The following is an 18,200-nucleotide window of genomic DNA, read 5'->3' as shown; positions in this document are numbered from 1 at the left end:
ATAAGGACACAAATTAATGAAGTGCCTCAGAAAGGCACTGACTTTTCCATATTTCTTTGACAAACAATTGAAGGTAAAAAGCAGTGCATTTTTACCATCACCTCAGTGATCTGTCAGAATCATTCTGAGCTATGGTGGTTCAAACCACAGAAGACAGTGACAGACACCACAACAAGCAGTTTGAAAGGGCAAAGAACTGCCTTCCTGCATCTGCAGGAGGACTAGACCATTTGCTTGGTAGCAGGACAGTAAGTCTGTGTGAATATTTAGCCCTGTTTTATTGTTGGTTTAATTTTCTATGTAAATTCCCTCATGAAAAGGCTTGCAATGAGTGTTAGTGGCTGCTGGCCAGGGCTGCAGGGAGCTGGGGCACGACTGCTGGGTCCATGCAGCTGCTGCAGAGAAGAAATGAGCAGCAGGGACAAGAGCAGGGCCTCCAGTCCAACAGCCAAAACAAAGCCTTATCAATAGACAGCACTCTCTGATACTCAGGGAGTGGGAAGGCAGCAGGGAATTCCCCTTTTCTGTTGACTTCTTGGACACTTTACACTTCCCCTTCTCTGCCCCCAGTGTACAAAACAGTGACTACAGCAAACGTGCCCACCCTCTCCTGTTGAGAAGTGCTCCGAAAGCCGCTGCTAGGAGCCGGGCGGAGCAGTGCCTGCTGCCTGCTACGGAGCTCAGGCTTATTCACACCCCAGCACCTCAGGAACTCGCTTTATGGGCCCTTCCAAAACCAGCCTCACCCGAGAGCTCTGAATCACCAGGGATGGCTCTCCTCTGCCCCCGTCCTCCACAGAGCAGCTGGCTGAGCTGGATGCCAAAGGCTCGGTGGACTGCTTCTCCCTGCAGCTTAAACTAGACTATACTGGGGAGGGGTTGTGTCAACTGTGTATATGCACTACTGAAATCTATCATGTGTTTGTGTTTCATTTTTATCAGCTCTGACTCTTGCTCTGTGTTTGAGCCATTTAGAACAAATGTGTAACTATACTAGCAGGGTGACTGAAGGGTTTTAGTGGCTTGGCCCAAACCTGTTAGCTAGCAAGTTTGCTGGCTGCAGGAGCCACCTGGGAGACTGAGCTGGGAAATGGGATACACTTCCTAATCTAACTTCAGACTAATGAGGGATTTCAGGAGAAGGAAGACCATTTTTCCCTCTTTCCAGGAAGTGACCTATAATAAGGATGCCTGAGATATAAACATGTATGACAGAGCGTAACAAACTTGTCTGTAGGTACTAAACATCCCTGGTCAGAAAAGAAGAAGGGCCAGAGCTGTAGCTGCTGCTCTTAAGTCCCACTTGGATGTGTTGCAGATTTCCCGGCTCTGAGGGTACTGAGGGGTGCAACATGTGTAGGAACACAGACTACAAATTTCTCCCAGAACTCTATCCAGGCTGCTTCCAACTATTGGGAACCCTACCCACACAGAGGGCTGCTCACACTCCAGTGTCTGAAGTACATATGCTGGCAGGAGGTACCTGTGGCAGGATGGTTTGCTCAGAAAAATGGGAGTATGTCCACATCAGCATGTGCAGGTAGGCAGATTCTGCTAGAATCACAAGTTACGCAGTTATGCTTATTGCACTGTGTGTGGTAGAAGTCAGATTTTGTAACTTTTTGATGCAGGCACAGGTGCTACTACACTTTGCACCTCTACTGACCTTTGGAAGATCAAGACTCTAATTTAGCTGGACTTCAGTCTTCTTCACTCACCTCCATCTGGAAGATAAAGGCTATTTCTCTGGCTGACACCTATGACCAGGTTCTCCGCTCTCTCTACTGCAGTTCATCCCTTTCCTCTCACATTAAACATGAACTATTTTATGTGTCTTTTTGAGGCAGGTGTTCTTGGGTTGTCTCCTCTACCCATCACCTCTTACTGAGTATCAAATCCTTTACTCCCATCTTTCCATATGGATAGCACTATATAACCATTTACACCATTTCAGCCAAGCACTTTCTTGACTTCCACAAATCACTTTTGGACAAAGCTCCTTCCAGTTTTCTATAAAGGTGCTTTCTAATGCCCCTTAAAGTATTTCCTTGTAACAACTCTTACCTGTACCACTACATAATGTATAGTTGGTACTCCAGCACAATCACACTGCTATTGTTTCACTGTAGGATCGTATTTCCCCTGAGATGTTTTACCTTCCCAGAAGTAAAATAATAGTTTTCATTATCACTTTATATCCTGAAGTTTAGTAAAGCATCCAAGCAAGGGATCCTCGCCCAAAACAATTCCTCCTTGCTTCCCCCCACACTTGGACATTTAAAGTACAAACTAGTAACCAGGTTACTGGGTTTGACCTGTTATGGGAGGGGAGTGAATGCATTGGCACCTCTGAATCCTGAGAGCACCTGAGAAGCCTTGTCCCTGCACTGCAATAAGCACAAAGCAGCCCGTATTATTTTAGTACTATAAATCATACTGCCAAGCCATCTAAACAAGTGGGCAGACATTAACTGAAACTAAAACTGAAACAGACTGAATAGCACTCACTGAGTAAAGCCTCGGGCCATGTACTGTTCAGAGAGAATGCAAAACTATTGAATAGCTGCTCATCACAACAGTATGTGACTGTGTAATTAAAGATGCAGCAAAACTCTTGCAAACATTAGGGTTATCCAGGGAACTGTGGTTCTTTTATTTCCTAACTTCTGAGGACTTGACTTGCACAACTGCTGCATCCTATTAATGTCAGTATCGGTGTGTAATTTCCTGGATTCACCCTCCTTCCCTCAAAAAAAAACCTCATGGGAAAACTCACTAGCTTCTCTCTTGTGGTGTCATCTTGAAATATTCATAGGGATTTTCAGAAGTCTAAAAACCCCTGGTGACTTCCAGAAGATATGTGCCATTACAGCTATGATAAAAACAAAATAACTGGGTAACTTGAGGCAAAAAAAAGAAACTTATTAACCCTACTTTTGAAGATATTTTACTTCAAGCTAAAGTGCTCCATATGGGAAGAGTGCTGAAGCATTTCCTTGCCTGAAAGCATTACAAGAGATTTCTGACCGGCAAAAGTGTGTGATATGATGGACACAAGCTGCAGGTAGAGTGCAGGATGCTCTTCCTCAGTGCTATCTGTCATCTGTGCTGCTACTCTGTTGAGGCAATAGGGGAAATGCATTAAGTAAAAATTAGGGGGGGGGAAAGAATTTGGGAAACAAATGAAACAGGAAATGGCGTCTTCAGATTATCTACAAACCTTTAGCAACTATAATCATGGCAGCAAATTACAATGAAGACATGCCATACTCTGCATTTCCTGGAGTGCTTTTTATGTGAATTTAACATAAATCTAGCCATCAGCCTCAATAGTATGTCATGCTTGTTTTCAAAGCCAGGCTAAGGAACTTGTCCTAATTGTGTTATTTTTCTCCAATACTGGAATTAATTTACTTTTAAGTTCAGATGAATCAGATGATGAATTTTAACAAGCCAGTGGTTCCCCCAAGCAAAAGACAGAGCTTATAAACCCCCATTTATCCAGCAAACAGGTTTTATTTCTCCATGGTGATTAATTTCAAAGATAGACCATGAAACATTAGTTCAGTGTCAACTGTACACAGTAAGAGCAGAGGGCAGTCCAAGAAAGGAAGGTCCAGCCAATGTGCTACCATAATTTCTAAAAAATCACTGACCCTTGTCTGAAACTCACATGCTGCCAGATCACTTAGGTTATAGGTAGAAAAATCCCTGTCAATATTTCCACAGTGCAAATGAAGTCTTGTCCAGAGTTCTGCCTCATCTTTTCTGCTGCCACTCCCCCACCTGCAGCTCAGTGTTTGTTCCATTTGTTCAGTGTGCATCCCATTTGCCCCAGCACCCCCAGCTGCCAACACATCCATCTCATTGCACACAAGAACGGAGGGGACAAGGATCTCAGAAGGCTCCTTAACACTACCTCAGAGACTAGACTGCTTTGGGGTTTATTTCACAAATTGGTGAATGGTCTAAAGGAAAAGAGCATTAAAGTCTGAGAGAGGCTCTTTCATGTCCCCACTCCTTCCTTCCCCTTTTGTTCTGCAGGGGGGAAGGAAGATTGTCAAGGAGCCTTTCCTCCCTTTCTTGACTTCTTCCCTTCTGCACTATGCAGTACAGACTGAACTGAAGGCAGAGGAATCATTCAGGACTGAACCCACTGCTGAGCACATCCTGCCACTCTACAAGGATTCACTATCTGCTAGCTTATGCCATTATCTCTCACAGTTCAAAACCTGCAGCAAGTTGCTCTGTCCCTTTGCAGTCTCCCAGTAATCCACCTTTCTCCACTGTCTGGGAACCTACAGGATACAAAACACTGTACCCAGAGCAAGAAGCTCCCACTGTTTCATTCTAAAGGAGTTACTCTTTCAATTTAAATAGAAACAGCCACAGATTTGGGTTGGGGTTCAAACCCTGATTGCAGTACATGGGGAAGAAAGAACTTATCCTTCTTTCCATCTAGAAGCTATGATGTCCATAGGACTGCAGAACACTGGAAAAAATAGCTAAAATCCTTGTGCCACACTTAGATAAATCTGTCAGACAGAAGAGCATCTCTACAAACAGCAAACAGTCACCTCAACCAGAACCCTGATGAAGAAACTGTACAGCCACTCCGGCAGATGCTGCTTGAGCAGAGACAAAACAGATGACAAAGGTGTGTGTGTGCTGGAGGCAGGGAACTGAAAACAGAACAGGGGTTAAAAAAAAAAGGTTAAGGGATAAAAGAAGCAAGAGAGTCTCAGGTAAGGAGCCATTATATTCCATTACTTCAAAGAGATCAGAGAGATCTCAAAGTGTAAGCATTACAAATATCTTGTTCCTTGTTTTTAAGCAATGTCTGTTCAGTCACTAAGAGCATATTTAGGCTCTGCCTGGCTATGCTGTTCATGCACCAGCAGGCACTCTGTCTCCATTGATCCCAGTCAAGTTTATAACCAGAGGGGTTGGAGTCATATAACGAAGCAAGCTTCCCCATGCTGAACAGAAGCCTTTTTAGCACTTAGTGAAGGGGATTCATCACACCAACTGCTCAGAACAGCAGCTGTACTGTCCTTACCGAATCCTTTTGTGCCTTCACAGTCAGGCCACCTTTGAAACATATTAAGTGGGAAAACCTGACTTCTAGTGGGAAAAACACTAACATCTCTAAATCTGAAACTAAAAAATTTTTCCAGAAGGAGCCCCTGTGGGTCATGAAAAGTCTGATCATCCGATTTTTCATTGTTCATTTGCAGTCAACATGTTTTTTGATGGCTGTGTTAGATTGACTGCATAGCACTGTGCCCTGCAAGAATTGCAGCACTACAAATGATACATGACAACAGTACTCTAAAGTCAGTCCAGAAACAGTATCTACTTTCCTCTGCCTTGTGCAGGCAGCAAACGCCCCAATTGTGCTGAACACTGCTATTGCTCACTATATAATCTCATCTCACCCGCTTTTCTGAAAATCAAGATGAAAACGGGCCACTAAACACTGCTATGAAGTTTTCCTTTTTAATATACAAAATCTATAACTGTCTTTGTTATTAACATTTAATCTTAAAGAATATAGGAAAAAGTAAAACCTAGTAACTTGGAATTTATATATCTTATTGGAAAATATCCATTTAAGGAGAACTAATCCTGAGAAGACTTGATATTGATTAGTAAAAACAATAAAATATTCATCAAAAAAGAGTGTGGAAACTCCTTGAATTTACTGGAGTCTAAAACTTAGAAATGTGAATATGCAAGATTTGTGTTCTACAATATTTGTATATTTGTGTTCTACAATCTTTTCCTTCTGGTATCTTGACTAGTTAGAGGAACTTCTGAACAGCTTCCACAGAAAGGAGAAATATTAGCTGGTAGCATTTCTATTTTCTTAGTCTGCATGAGAATAACAAAATTTACCTTGTCATAATAGTATCTGAGCGCCCGGCTCAGCTTGTCATAATTCATATTAGTTTTGTTTTTTCTCAGTCCCCACAGCTTAGCCACTTCTTCTGCCTTGAGTAGCTTGAATTCGCCATCATTAGACGTCCAGCAAATGAGGTGCTCGTGTTTCTGGTCTAGCAGCAACTGCAAAAGGAACTGCCACAGTGTGATTGCACTCTCCATACCTACAAGGGACAAAGGAGAGCAACAGTGTGAAAAACATTTGGGAGCAGGTGTTCCACCCAGCACTCTTTTCAGTAATAAGATCTGTGCAGGAGTCATCCTACGTAATTGAGCAAAGGAAGCTACCACATCATTCACAAGAAAACATCCACAAGACCTATAGGTCTTCCACTGCTTTTCCAGTATTTTTCCCACTGCTGTTCTCTGAAGGGGCACATAAAAGAGAGGAAGTATTTGGAAAAGCACTGTCCTCAAAGTTCACATTATACAAGGTCACCACCAGCTGGCATCTTCTATTCATTGTAAGCAATCACTCTTCAAAGGAATATGTAAGGCTGGGAGAAAAGGACTTAATATGACTATCCACTGAAATGATACTAAAAACCTGCTGTTTACTGTCAGGAGGAGTACACTGGACTTGTTTGGATATGTCACTGTGAAAAAGGCAAGGACGAGGGAAGACCAGAGCTACTGCCTTTGATTACAGGACCAGAAGTTACATCCCTTCCCTCCCTCACCACCAGAGAGCCTTTGCCTATTTTGTTTTTTCCAGGGCCTGAAATTACACTTGCTGCTTCTGCTTGCCAATTCAAATTGCTCAAAAGATAATCTTTATTTTTTAGAAAAGCTGAAAGTTCAGTACACCTAAGCACAGTAAGTGATGTTTACCCTGAACCTCTCTTTAACAGGAATCTTTTCTTTCATTATCATACATACCATTGAGAATTAGGAATATTTTTAACAGTGCCTGAGTCTCACATCTGAGGTTGTTTTGATAATTTTTTCTCTGGTAAAGGTTGTTTGAGTATAGTTTTCCTCTGCTAACTGCCTGTGCTACTGAGCCCTCCCTAGAACAAACCTTTTGTTCAGGCACTGCAATAAAAGGATGAATGCTGGCTATATTCCAATTTAGCACAGGTATATACTTAAAAACTTAAAACTTAAAAACTGTGTGCATTATTGCTGCTAACAACTTATCATTTTAATAAAGATGCAGCTAAAATTGACCTTTTAAACTACCAAATCATCAAATGAGATTTTCACCCACTTTCAAAAACATTCCCAGCCTTAGCATGCTAACACTGGATCAAATAATTATTTCTTGGCCTCTTCTGATTCTTAACTTAGATATGTTATGTCACACAGATTTATTGCTGGTATTGATTAATTGACTATGGTGCTAGTGGGGCTAATTATTACCTGACTTACCTACCTCTGTGCAAGAAACAATGGGTATTTTTGTCTTTATCTAGGCAAGCTCACGATTTTTAGTGCCCTCGTTCATTTTGTTTCCCAACACACGGTTGTTTGTGCCCCAGCAGGTGACAGGCAGAGGATGCCAGGCTTGCTGCCTGCCCCTTCCCTGGATGCGCGCACCACAAGAGGGCACAAGACTTCCAGCTATCCCCGGCAGGGATCAGGCCAGCGGGAGCCTGCGGGAACAGCCGCCTCTTCAGCTCTGCCCCGGCTGGAAGGAAACCGCCGTGCGCAAGGTTCACGAGCAAAAACAAAAATAAATTGCATGAGCTTCGCTAGTGTAAAGCGAGTTCATGATACTAGAGAACGCCGTCAACAGTTCTGTGGAAAAACAGAATTTGGAGCTCTGTTTTGGTCTAAATCATTTTTAAGTACGCTGCCCAAACAAGGGTTGGCAGAATCGATGATGATTTTACTATCTCTTCAAAATCTCATTTCTCTAATTAATTTAGAGTCCCTTCTGAATGACAAAGACTAAATTACTGGTGCCCAGCTGAGCGACATCATAACTACACAGCATTTTCAAAGGTCATTTGAGGCTCCTGGGACTGTTAGGGATCCTGGAAACAGAACAGCCTATATGGAAGGTTTGGCACTTTCAAACGTATGCATTTGCTTCATTGCAATTTTAAACAAATCCTTTTTCACACAGAATAAGGCAAGAAAAAAATTCATAGCTAGGATTGAATATACCTGACAGTTACTTGCTTTACAGCCTTTAAAAATTCCTTTAAACTACACCCTCTTTGCAGATATTAGCATCTTTAACAGCTTATTTATTTATAACTTCATAGATAATAATACTTGTAAGTTTTGCAATTTACTTTGCTAAAAAGTATTTATAGACAACCATATTACTTTTAAATAATCCTACTTTCTGCACATCACATACTTTGCAGCCATACACTGCATAATTTCAACTTCCATACAACTCTTCCTAACAAGAAATCACAAAGTTGCTCTGGAAAACTGTAAGTCATGTATAAATATCTTTCTTGAAAATTGTACCAAAATGTATCCAGTTCTGCAAAGACCTCTCAGCAACACTTCAGCTGAGGAAAATAAAGAGGGATGAGAACTATAGAAGTACCAATACAAACTTCACCGCCACATCATCACCCAAAACAAGTGTAATACCTCAGAGACACAATTCTCTCCTCCAGATCTTATGCTACAAGATCAGCAACCGTGGCTCTGAAGAGAGGTTAGGTAGAACTGAAAACAAGGCAAAGAACATTTTGCTGCAGCCTGCTCCAACCCCATTCACCTCTGCCCATGAAAATTCACAGGATAATCTACAGCTAACTTTGTACTACACTTTCCATTATGAACCTGTTTTCTGATACTTATCTGTAGAATGTAAATGGTTTTGGATTCGATTTTATCTACTGAGTGTGGTGCTCAAGGTGGCTCAGCTGTGGGCATAATGTAAAATGCATGAACAGCACAAGCCTGGGCAAGAGAAACCTAGAGTAATACTCACTCCACAAACCATATGTCCCGGTGAGCAAGGAGAGGTGACTCCCATCCGGTTATTACATAAAAGGTTATGCCACCTTTTTGGAAGTGCCTCAGTCATTCCAGCTGAGATCCATGGATAATCTCTGGGGGTCACTTCAGGTGCTAGAGCCAGGGCAGATGGCTGTGGTGGGATTAGATTTAGGCAGCTCCTCACAACCCTGAACATCAACTCTCCCAAGCCTGTGGCTCTGAACAGGCTTTATAGAGGACCTGTGTACCTCAGACTTCAGCATCAATGTGCTCAGTTGGTACATGCATAAATCTTCTACTAGTATGACCCAAGTCTGCCCCTACAGAAATGAGATTAAAACAGCTCAATGCTGCATTGTGCTTCATCCCCTCCATCTGCCACCGAGTTCCTGAATAAAGCTTCCCATATTGCTCGTACAGCAACTGTATGTGCGATTCCTATATGAGCCAAATCATGCTAATTACATTTTCAGCTGATCATTAATTGTATGGTCCTACTCTTCTAACCACCAAACCTGAGCTGTTCAGGTCTGAGTCACACTGAATATTCACAGCTGTAACTACCTATAACAAAAGTCTTGTTCTACATACAAATGGTGAAGTAAAATCTCAGATTTCTTGGATTGGGTAAACTGGGGTTAATCTCATTTCCATTCTGTAAAATGTGATTTGCAGGTGAATAGTTGTAGCAAGATGCTCTGCCTGGACTTCTCTCTGAGAAGGAGTTTGGAAAGCAAAGAGGTCCCTTCTGCACCTCGTGACTCAGAGGGAAGGCTTCTCTAATAAACTGTGTTTGAAGCTCCCATTCTGCCCATGTCAAATTCCCATTCTGCCCACAACAATAGTAAAAATCTAAGATTCTGCAGTGACAGGATTTTTTTAACTGATACCAAATATTTAATTTCCAAACATGCCAACAGAAATATTAACCTGCCTTTCTCTGTGAGAAATGTTTTGGATTCCACAAGGCACTAACTGTCCCCTTGGGAGGACAGAATGGCCAGGGCTTAACTTGTGCCTCATTTGAGTGGTCAAGCAAGAGAATCACAACAGATGTATTGGATTTATTAGAAGACATGTAATTCAACCAAAAATCTGGTACCTGTATTAAAAGTCATAATAAATTATGACTGTGAAGAGTTAGAGATGTTCAGAAAACATTGTATTTCATTTATGTATTTTCTAATTCTTTTGAATTTTTACTGACTCAATGGGGATTCAGTGTCTTGCCTTACTCTGACAGATAGGGTTGTTAGGATGTGGTCACTTCCTACAGTGACCACATTTCATTCAACTTGTTATTAATATTAAACAGTAATAATAAATATTCCTCCTGCTTCTGTGCTCAGTACCAGATTTGAATGCAGGGCAATAAATAATACATGGAACCATGTACTGAATTACATGGATTAGCAGAAAAAATAGCTTTAAAAAACACCTTATATAGATAGTGACATGTATCAATGGTACAGATACAAATCAGAATGAGAAACAACCTATGTTAGAAACATACATCGTATGTTATGAAAAGTCTAATCAAAATTCATACAGACAAAAGAGTCGATTTTTTAATCCATTAACTCTGACATCTGACTTTGCCATCTTACCATTTTTTAAATATTTATACAATGCACTTGACAGTCAAAGATGTTTTCTAAGCCATGAAACAAAATTTGCTAGTTTGACCTGACCTAGATAGCCTAGTAATTTCACTTTGTGGTCACTTCCACTACCACTGATGCAAATAATCATGGGCATAGTTAGAAGGAATTATACTTGGAAATGCTGTGTTAGACAGCAAAATGGTATTTCAGGACTGAGTTTTCTGAAAATCCATTTCTCTGGCAGCTGTGACAGGGAACCACACTGACACCATCTGCATTAGCAATTTACATTCCTTGCAATGTGCTTTCCCCCATACAAACCCTAGCAACTGTGTGCTCAGTATGATACAACATGCCCTCCACACACCAAATTTTAAATTTAGGTCTGATGCCAGAAGGTGGCAAATCAGAGTATCTGTGCTGAAAATTCTGCTCCTATTTCAACCAAACTGAAAGACTAACAGGAATGCCTGAACTTGAAGCAGCAGCAGCAGAGTCAACACCATAAGCTCTCCCTGAAGAGGATAATGGAAATGGACAGAAACATCCATAGAGCAAAGTGAGACCATCTGAGAGATGATATTCCTGTAAAGGATGCACCCAAATTCCTCACTTAGGCAAGGGGCCTACATGCCAAATACTCTCTCTCCCTTTAGCATATGAAGACTGGCTTCAACCAGCATGAAAAAAACACAGTGAAAACATTATGGAAGTTACACTAGAAATAGTTAAGGCATAGTAATATATGTGCTCAAGAGCTGCATAGGCTTTTTCTTTTAATGAGACAATACATATGAAATTCCACGTGATAAAGTGTCAGTCAGTAAGGTGGCATTAAGATCCAAAAATACGGTTATTAACCTGCTGGGCAAAATAAAACAAATAAGCAAGGCATCTTAAAAAAAAAAAAAAAAAAGCAGGTAGAAAACCAGGAGACTCAGAGACACATCTAGCTAACTAAAACCTCAGTATTGGAAAGGTTTATGACATGAACTGTGAGATAAGCAGGATAGTATTTGAAGCATAAAGTTTTGTAGGATTCTTGCATAGGAAAACCCACATGTAAAAGGCAAAAAGCTGGAAAGCTGTTCTGTAAGTATCTCAGGACTTCTGCAGAGGTCCTTAGCTTCCACACAACTACGTTACAGCTGTAATATAGCTCTGCTCTCCCAAGTAGTCCAGGTTTCCTACTTGGATTTTTTCTCCATGTTAGCTCCCCTACAGCTTTTCTAAAACAGAGAGAAACTGCTGCTCCTGAGCAATCAACATGAACAAGTTTTGAAGGCTAAAACTAGGAAACCCTCCAGGCGTTAGGATCAAAACCAGTCACTTTTGCTTTGGAGGGTCTGCAAAGGAACAACATCTGGGAGCCTGAGCTATAAACCAGATCATGGGACTTGGGGCAGCAGAGGAGGGACAGCTGATGGGACAGACTGACTGGGGTGCCCAGAGGCTGAAAAAAACCAGCTGGTGACCAATTAAATCAAGAATACATAAAAGGTATTAGCCAGCATTATGCCATATAGGTAGTCACAGAGAGATGGTGATCAGACATGTACATGAAAAGGATTAAGAGGCTGAGTCAGGGCAGGGAAATTAATTTCCCTTAGCATATGAAGAAACTGCTGATTCCTTCTGTACCCAAAGCAGCTGCAAAAGATCCAGCTCCTTTTGTATGCCCCATCACAGCAGGCACACACCTCCACTTACATTTCCCTTACAGGCACGTGTGTGCTTTTGCATGCACACAGCATTTCTCAGTTACAGATGCCTTTCTTACCATTTCAACTACTCTGGAAAACATGTGTACATTTTTTTTGTACGTCCATTTTCTGCTTTTGTATCCTAATTCTGTCCAGCACGTTTCTCCGAGCAGCATGACGTGGGGCATTGTTAGTTTCTCATTCACGTTAGCATTTGGCTTCCTTTATTTCTGCAGGTTGCAGCCAGGAAACTGGAAAATGGGCCACAGGAAACCTGGCCTCCTACATCTGTCCCAGTTTGTAATAGCAGCTCTGGTTTTATTTTTCTAAGTGTCTCAGGTTCATTTTAACCCTTGAGATGACTGCTGCAATACCATGTGCAAGAATGTGACTTTTGCTATTATTTTTTAACCACCATTTCTCAATACTAGAAATGGAGATTTTTACTTAACTAAATTAAAGTCTACTAATAGTTAGAAAATAAACAGTTACATGTGGTTTATTTTTTAAACTCTAGCTGAAAATTACCAAAACATTTATATCAAAGAGTATATCTAGAGAAAAATATGGAATAAGGCTGTGTCTATATACATCCTAAACACAATTCTAAAGTGAATGCCCATATGAAAAGTTGAAGAGCTTATAAATCCTCTAGGACAATTTTTCTATTTTACATTTTAATTTCTGTAAAAAAATTAAAGTACACTTGTTTTCCATTTAATTACAGAAGCAAGAGTGTCAATCAACAAAAGGAACTTTCCTAAAATAATTAAAAAATTAGTCAGCCATAACATTTTTCACTGAAAATTCATCAGTATAACTATGACTATATCATGAGACATGTTAAGGACAATTGCCAAATCTGCCCAAATTTTTGCTCATAACTATTTGAAAGAAAAAGCTGAGTCAGTCCTAACACTTTATTTCTCAACAGAGATGGTTCAAGGGTGATAAATAGGATGTGGTTGGTGAGGAGTTAGTGACTCTGCCAGAAAAGAGAAAAACCAAATATCAATTTGTTTACTCAGAAAGTTTTCAAATATTCATCAAAGAAGATCTTACTGCTAATTTAATTGGGCTTGAAAAAATAAGCTCTCAGCTAAGTGTGTAAATATACGTGGTTTCATTTGCTGCAGAACTTTCTCTATTTAAGGTAATAAATCAAACTAGTGGTGCAATCTATACCCAGGACACTTTAGGGAACCAATTTTGTGTATGATCCAGAATGCTGGTAATTTTTCCACATCCAGCAACCAGGACATTTCCTGTCAGAGCATCCTCCGAGTGCTTCTATTGTGTTGAAACTGCAAAAACTTTCTAAATCAGGACTTCCTCCTATTATATTTTAGAGGCGTCTTTCTGGGAAATGCAGATTCAAGTGAAAAAAAAAACCAAAAAACCTGAATTCCTGCAGCACCACCCAGTGGAAACATTAGAGAAAACCACAGGGGTACCCCAGCACACAAGTTCCCATTTACTGCAAAACTACAGTAATATTGCCACACAAACACAGACTGGTTGAAGGATGTTCCAAAAAAACAAAGAGGGTTTGGCTGGATGATCTACTTAACAGAGTCATAGAAGGTATCACTACTCCACTACTCTGGCATAACAGTCATCTTTTTACTTTAAATTCTAATTTAGAAGATTATTTACAGTAAAAATTTGCAAGGTCTCCTTCTCAAACAAAAATACTCACAGTTACGGCCCAGCACATTTAAAAAAAATAAACAGACTCCTGTGGTTAAGAGCAACACAAAAGAGACAGCAGCAAGGGCTCACAAAATATTGAGGAATAGCATCAAGTTCCACTGCAGAGAAGAAAGCACTCACACATATGTCCAGTAATGTTTCAAGTAGGTACATTTGGTAATACAGTGTTTGCCGTTCTTAATTTTTATACCTAAGTCAAAGAAAAGCAGAGGCAGATGTCCAGAGGAAGAAAGTTTTGCAATCTCCAAACTAATAAAACAAAGGACTGGTTGCCTGCCAAGCAGAGGTGTGATGATACCGCCTCTACAACAGGAGTGTTTTCACATTTTCTATAAGGATACAGTTCAAGAAACAGTTTTAATCCCACTGGAGTAAAAGCCCTTAGCAGGAGGGAAAACAGCTAGTTACTTCCCTGTGAAGGCTTAAAAAATAACCTGCTCAATTACTTCCAAAGCTAGCCATATACAAAAGTACATAAATCTGTAATGGCTCCAACCCCTCACCTTGGGACAGACATAAAATGAGCACAGACTCCTCACACTGCTTTCTGTCTGCTCATGTGGTGCACATCTGTGGCATGCTGGCAACATGCTCTGCTGCAATCTGAGGGACTCCTGCTTTCAAACCAGTCCTATATGTTTATTTTTCCCATATGACTTCCTCTTATATTTTTGTCAGCAACAGTAGGACACAATCATGATCACTTGACCATCCCATATACAATTTCTGATGTTTCCAGAGCTGAAGAGGGCAGAGGTTCCAACCTCCAGGAACAGTGGCTATTCTGAAAGTTTACTTAATACATCAAGAGATGATTACTCCCAAATGTACATGTTGTATCTGTACTCCTTTCTTTAAATGAAGTATTAAAATTTTCAATTTTGCAACAACAGACTAAATGCTTTGTGACTTGTGCAGTGGCTCTAATATGTAAAATTGTGTACTATTACTATCTGCTGTCTCAAATACCTCTTTAATACATTTCATATTCACGTGTTCAAACTAATCTTCCTCTCGCCACTGATTTTTCCTAGACTAACACTCAAGCAGGTCTTTTTCATACTGTGAGCAGAGAGGAACCTGGCAAAAAGGACAGGAAACAGTCCTTGGAGTTCTCTTACGGAAAACCAAGGTGGCTGGCAATTTTTGTGAAACCTGAAGCACAGCAAGATCATCACAGCTTAGACTGGTAGACAGACTTGCCTTACCATGCAAACTGGATTTTCAGAATTTGCTGGATTACCAGAATGGGCCATTGAACTATTAAATAACATTCAAGCTTACCTGCATATTGTCATGTTGCAATGGGAGTCAGTTATAGCATTATACCAAAAACAGTGCAACACATTTCAGCAGATGGTAACCTACAAATATGGAATCATTTTACCTGGACAGTTTCTTCCCAAAACATTAGCTCTAGTGCAGTAGTTTGTGGAGCACAAGCCAGAGTGCTTAGCCATAAAAAATGAGCAACTAGACACAGCACTAAGTCAATTTTTATTATTTGAATAATAAAATATTATATATTATAATATTTGTTGTTTCATTTATTTTTATTATTTTAATATTGTATTGTTAGCCTATTTGTATTATCTCATAGTAAAAATATAAATTAAATCCCAAAAATCTACTATTCTTCTCAGTTCTAATCAAAGTTCTGATATGTATGTTTATCATGCACTAAGCTAAACCAAAACCCAACTAAAATATTTTAATCTTCTGAAATTATTCACTTGCCTACTACTATGCAGGTCATACCTACATGTTTCACCTAACTTCATTCATTAAACACCCAAATACCCCACAGAATGTATCACAGAATACATGAGATCTCAGGAGAAGATACAGGAGAAGATCTGGTTGTCACTCCTCTGTGTCCTGTGTGCTTAAGCTAATTCCCACAGGTGCTGCAAACTATGAATGAGAGGCAAATGAGACACTGCTTCAATGATTACAGCAAACTTTGCTGTATAGAGAGCTCAGATTGCTCATGTTTAGAAGTGACATCAATACACCAACTGATTTGTCAATGTCTCTGCTGCTCAGGATACGTAACAGCCACAGTTTTGACTTGTATCCTGAATTCTGTATAAAATTGCACATTTAAATAAAATGCAAAGACTCTATTACCTCTCCTCAAGTTGGATGAGACTGCACAGTCATCATTATTGTGCCCTGCTCCCAAGGAATCTGCTCTGTAAGGGTTTTTATCACAGAGGTTCAGCACTGAAGTGGCAGTACTGCAGGAGTGTTGCAGCCATACTTTCTATTCCAGCCCTATACCACACTCACAGTTTGCTAAACTGACCACACACGCCACTTGCTCTGAGTCTGCTCTGAGTCACCAGACTTCACAGAGGTCTATATCCAGAATCCAAACCCACATTCCCATCTCAGCTATGTTAGTGTAGCATGGAAGAAATTCTCTGAAGGTACTCAACTTTCTCCAGATTTCACTAACTGAGCTGCAAAAGGAATTTGTTCGTATTTTTTAAACGCTTTTTAAAGATTGTTTCTTCACATGAATTACTGTTAATTGCTGGGGAGAGATAATGGTGGTACTTCAGTCTATAAAATTTTTGTTTGTGCTGTATTGTGACTTGATACAGCAAAGGCCACTCAACACTACCACAATATAAACATTTAAAAACAATAACAGACATTAGCATCCTTCTCAGAAAGCCTAAACTGAAACACATCTCATCAATTTCCATTAAAAAAAAACAACAAAAAAGAAGAAATATACAGAGACATAGTAAAGAGGTGCTGTCACCACATTAGAGGCAAATGGATGTGGAATAGAAATCTGTTTTCCAGATGAACTATCAGCTGTGTTGCAAAATAAGGATGGGAAACTTATAGGAGGACATTTGATTAAAAACATTGAGATCCTTTAGATGAAGGATATAATCCAAGTCTACTCTTTTGTGTACAACTGCAAAAGCATGTTTTACACAAACATTTTTGCTTGTTCACTAATGTTTTCAGAAAAAGACCCATTGTGTAAAATTGTATTAATGGGACATAGGACTTAATACTTAGATCCTAGAAAGCTTTTACAAATTTTGCATGATTGGTAATAATCATAAAAACTACATTTTATTCACTGCATCATTTAAATACAGTGAAAAATAAAAGACAATTCTTAAGACATGAGCTTTCCCCTCATAGTACTTCAAATGATCTTCAAGTTAGGAGTCACAAGATAAGAAAAGCATATACTCTAAAGCTCAAAAAACTAAGACAGGATTGCTCGCATAAGAGCCAAAACAAATTAACGTGTAGTAAACTGGTATTTGCGAAGATCAGCCAAGTTGTATTCTGAATCTTCAAATCTTGGGTAGTAAATTGGAAAGGAGAGACACAGACGTGACCCTCTGAAATGGGTCTGGGGGAAGCCATGGGATGGGCAGTATCATTCACATACTCAGTACATCCTGACACTGGAAAATTTAGAGCTATGGAAGACTAGGAGGACCCTTCACAGAGCAAGCAAGAGCCACTGCAGTGCCTTAGTTACACTTAACATGCAGCTAGCCTCAGTGCATTAACAGAAGTGCTGACACACTCAAAAGTAAATACATGCCCAAGTGCTTTAAAAGATCAAAACAAAGTAAATTTGTGGCTTCCTACAGAGACTCTTGTCCTGAAGATCCTGAGCTGTCTGTATCTAACTGCTCAGATGTAGCCAGATCACATGCTATAGTCTTAAAAAATCTTTCTTTACACAGTTATTGATATTAATCTTGAAAGTCCATAGGTGTCATAACTGTCCTCATAGAGTTGAACAGTTTTCAACACTTGGCCATGCATGCGAGGGTCAGTGGACCTTCCTCCTGGCAGTGAGGCAGAAGCACTGCAGCACCCCCACTGCGGGCACAACTGCTCAGGAATAATTACGGATCCACAAATACGAGAAGGACAAACCCCACTGCTGTAGGCAATCACAGCAATGCTACTTGAGCAAGCAGCCCAAAATCAGACATGATATTGAGAACTCCATAATGGTAAAAAAACCCTATCACTTTCAGCTGAGTTGTACCTGCCTAGGACATGGCAAAATTTGCCTCCTATATTCTTAGCTGCAATATAACTTTAAAATATTATTTAAATACTTAGTTGTCTGGTATAACATGAGGTATTGCCCAGGAATTGCACCTATCGTGCAGATCAACAGCTCCAGGGTACATTTTGGTAGTGCAAAGAAACTACCACGGTATTCATAAAAAATAAAAAGGCAGAACAGACTACAAAGTTATTAACTGGCATTGAATTAGCTGGCAAGTAGTGCCTTTGTGACATTTTTGTATCAATACTCATTGGCAGG

The 18,200-nt window shown here is 40.1% G+C and overlaps 1 protein-coding gene across 1 annotated transcript in view; it reads right to left on the bottom strand.

The window, feature by feature from the left end:
• Positions 1-18,200, bottom strand: part of ELK3 (ETS transcription factor ELK3) — a 35,740-nt gene that overhangs the window by 12,415 nt on the left and 5,125 nt on the right. Inside the window, exon 2 of the mRNA XM_015627302.3 lies at positions 5,899-6,107. Coding sequence (XP_015482788.1) covers positions 5,899-6,105 — 207 coding nt within the window. The 5' untranslated portion in view covers positions 6,106-6,107. The remainder of the gene's footprint in view (positions 1-5,898; positions 6,108-18,200) is intronic.

The sequence above is a fragment of the Parus major genome, chromosome 1A (genome assembly GCF_001522545.3).
Source record: "Parus major isolate Abel chromosome 1A, Parus_major1.1, whole genome shotgun sequence".
In the NCBI taxonomy this organism is placed as follows: Eukaryota; Metazoa; Chordata; class Aves; order Passeriformes; family Paridae; genus Parus; species Parus major.
This window is presented reverse-complemented; position numbering and strand designations above follow the sequence as displayed.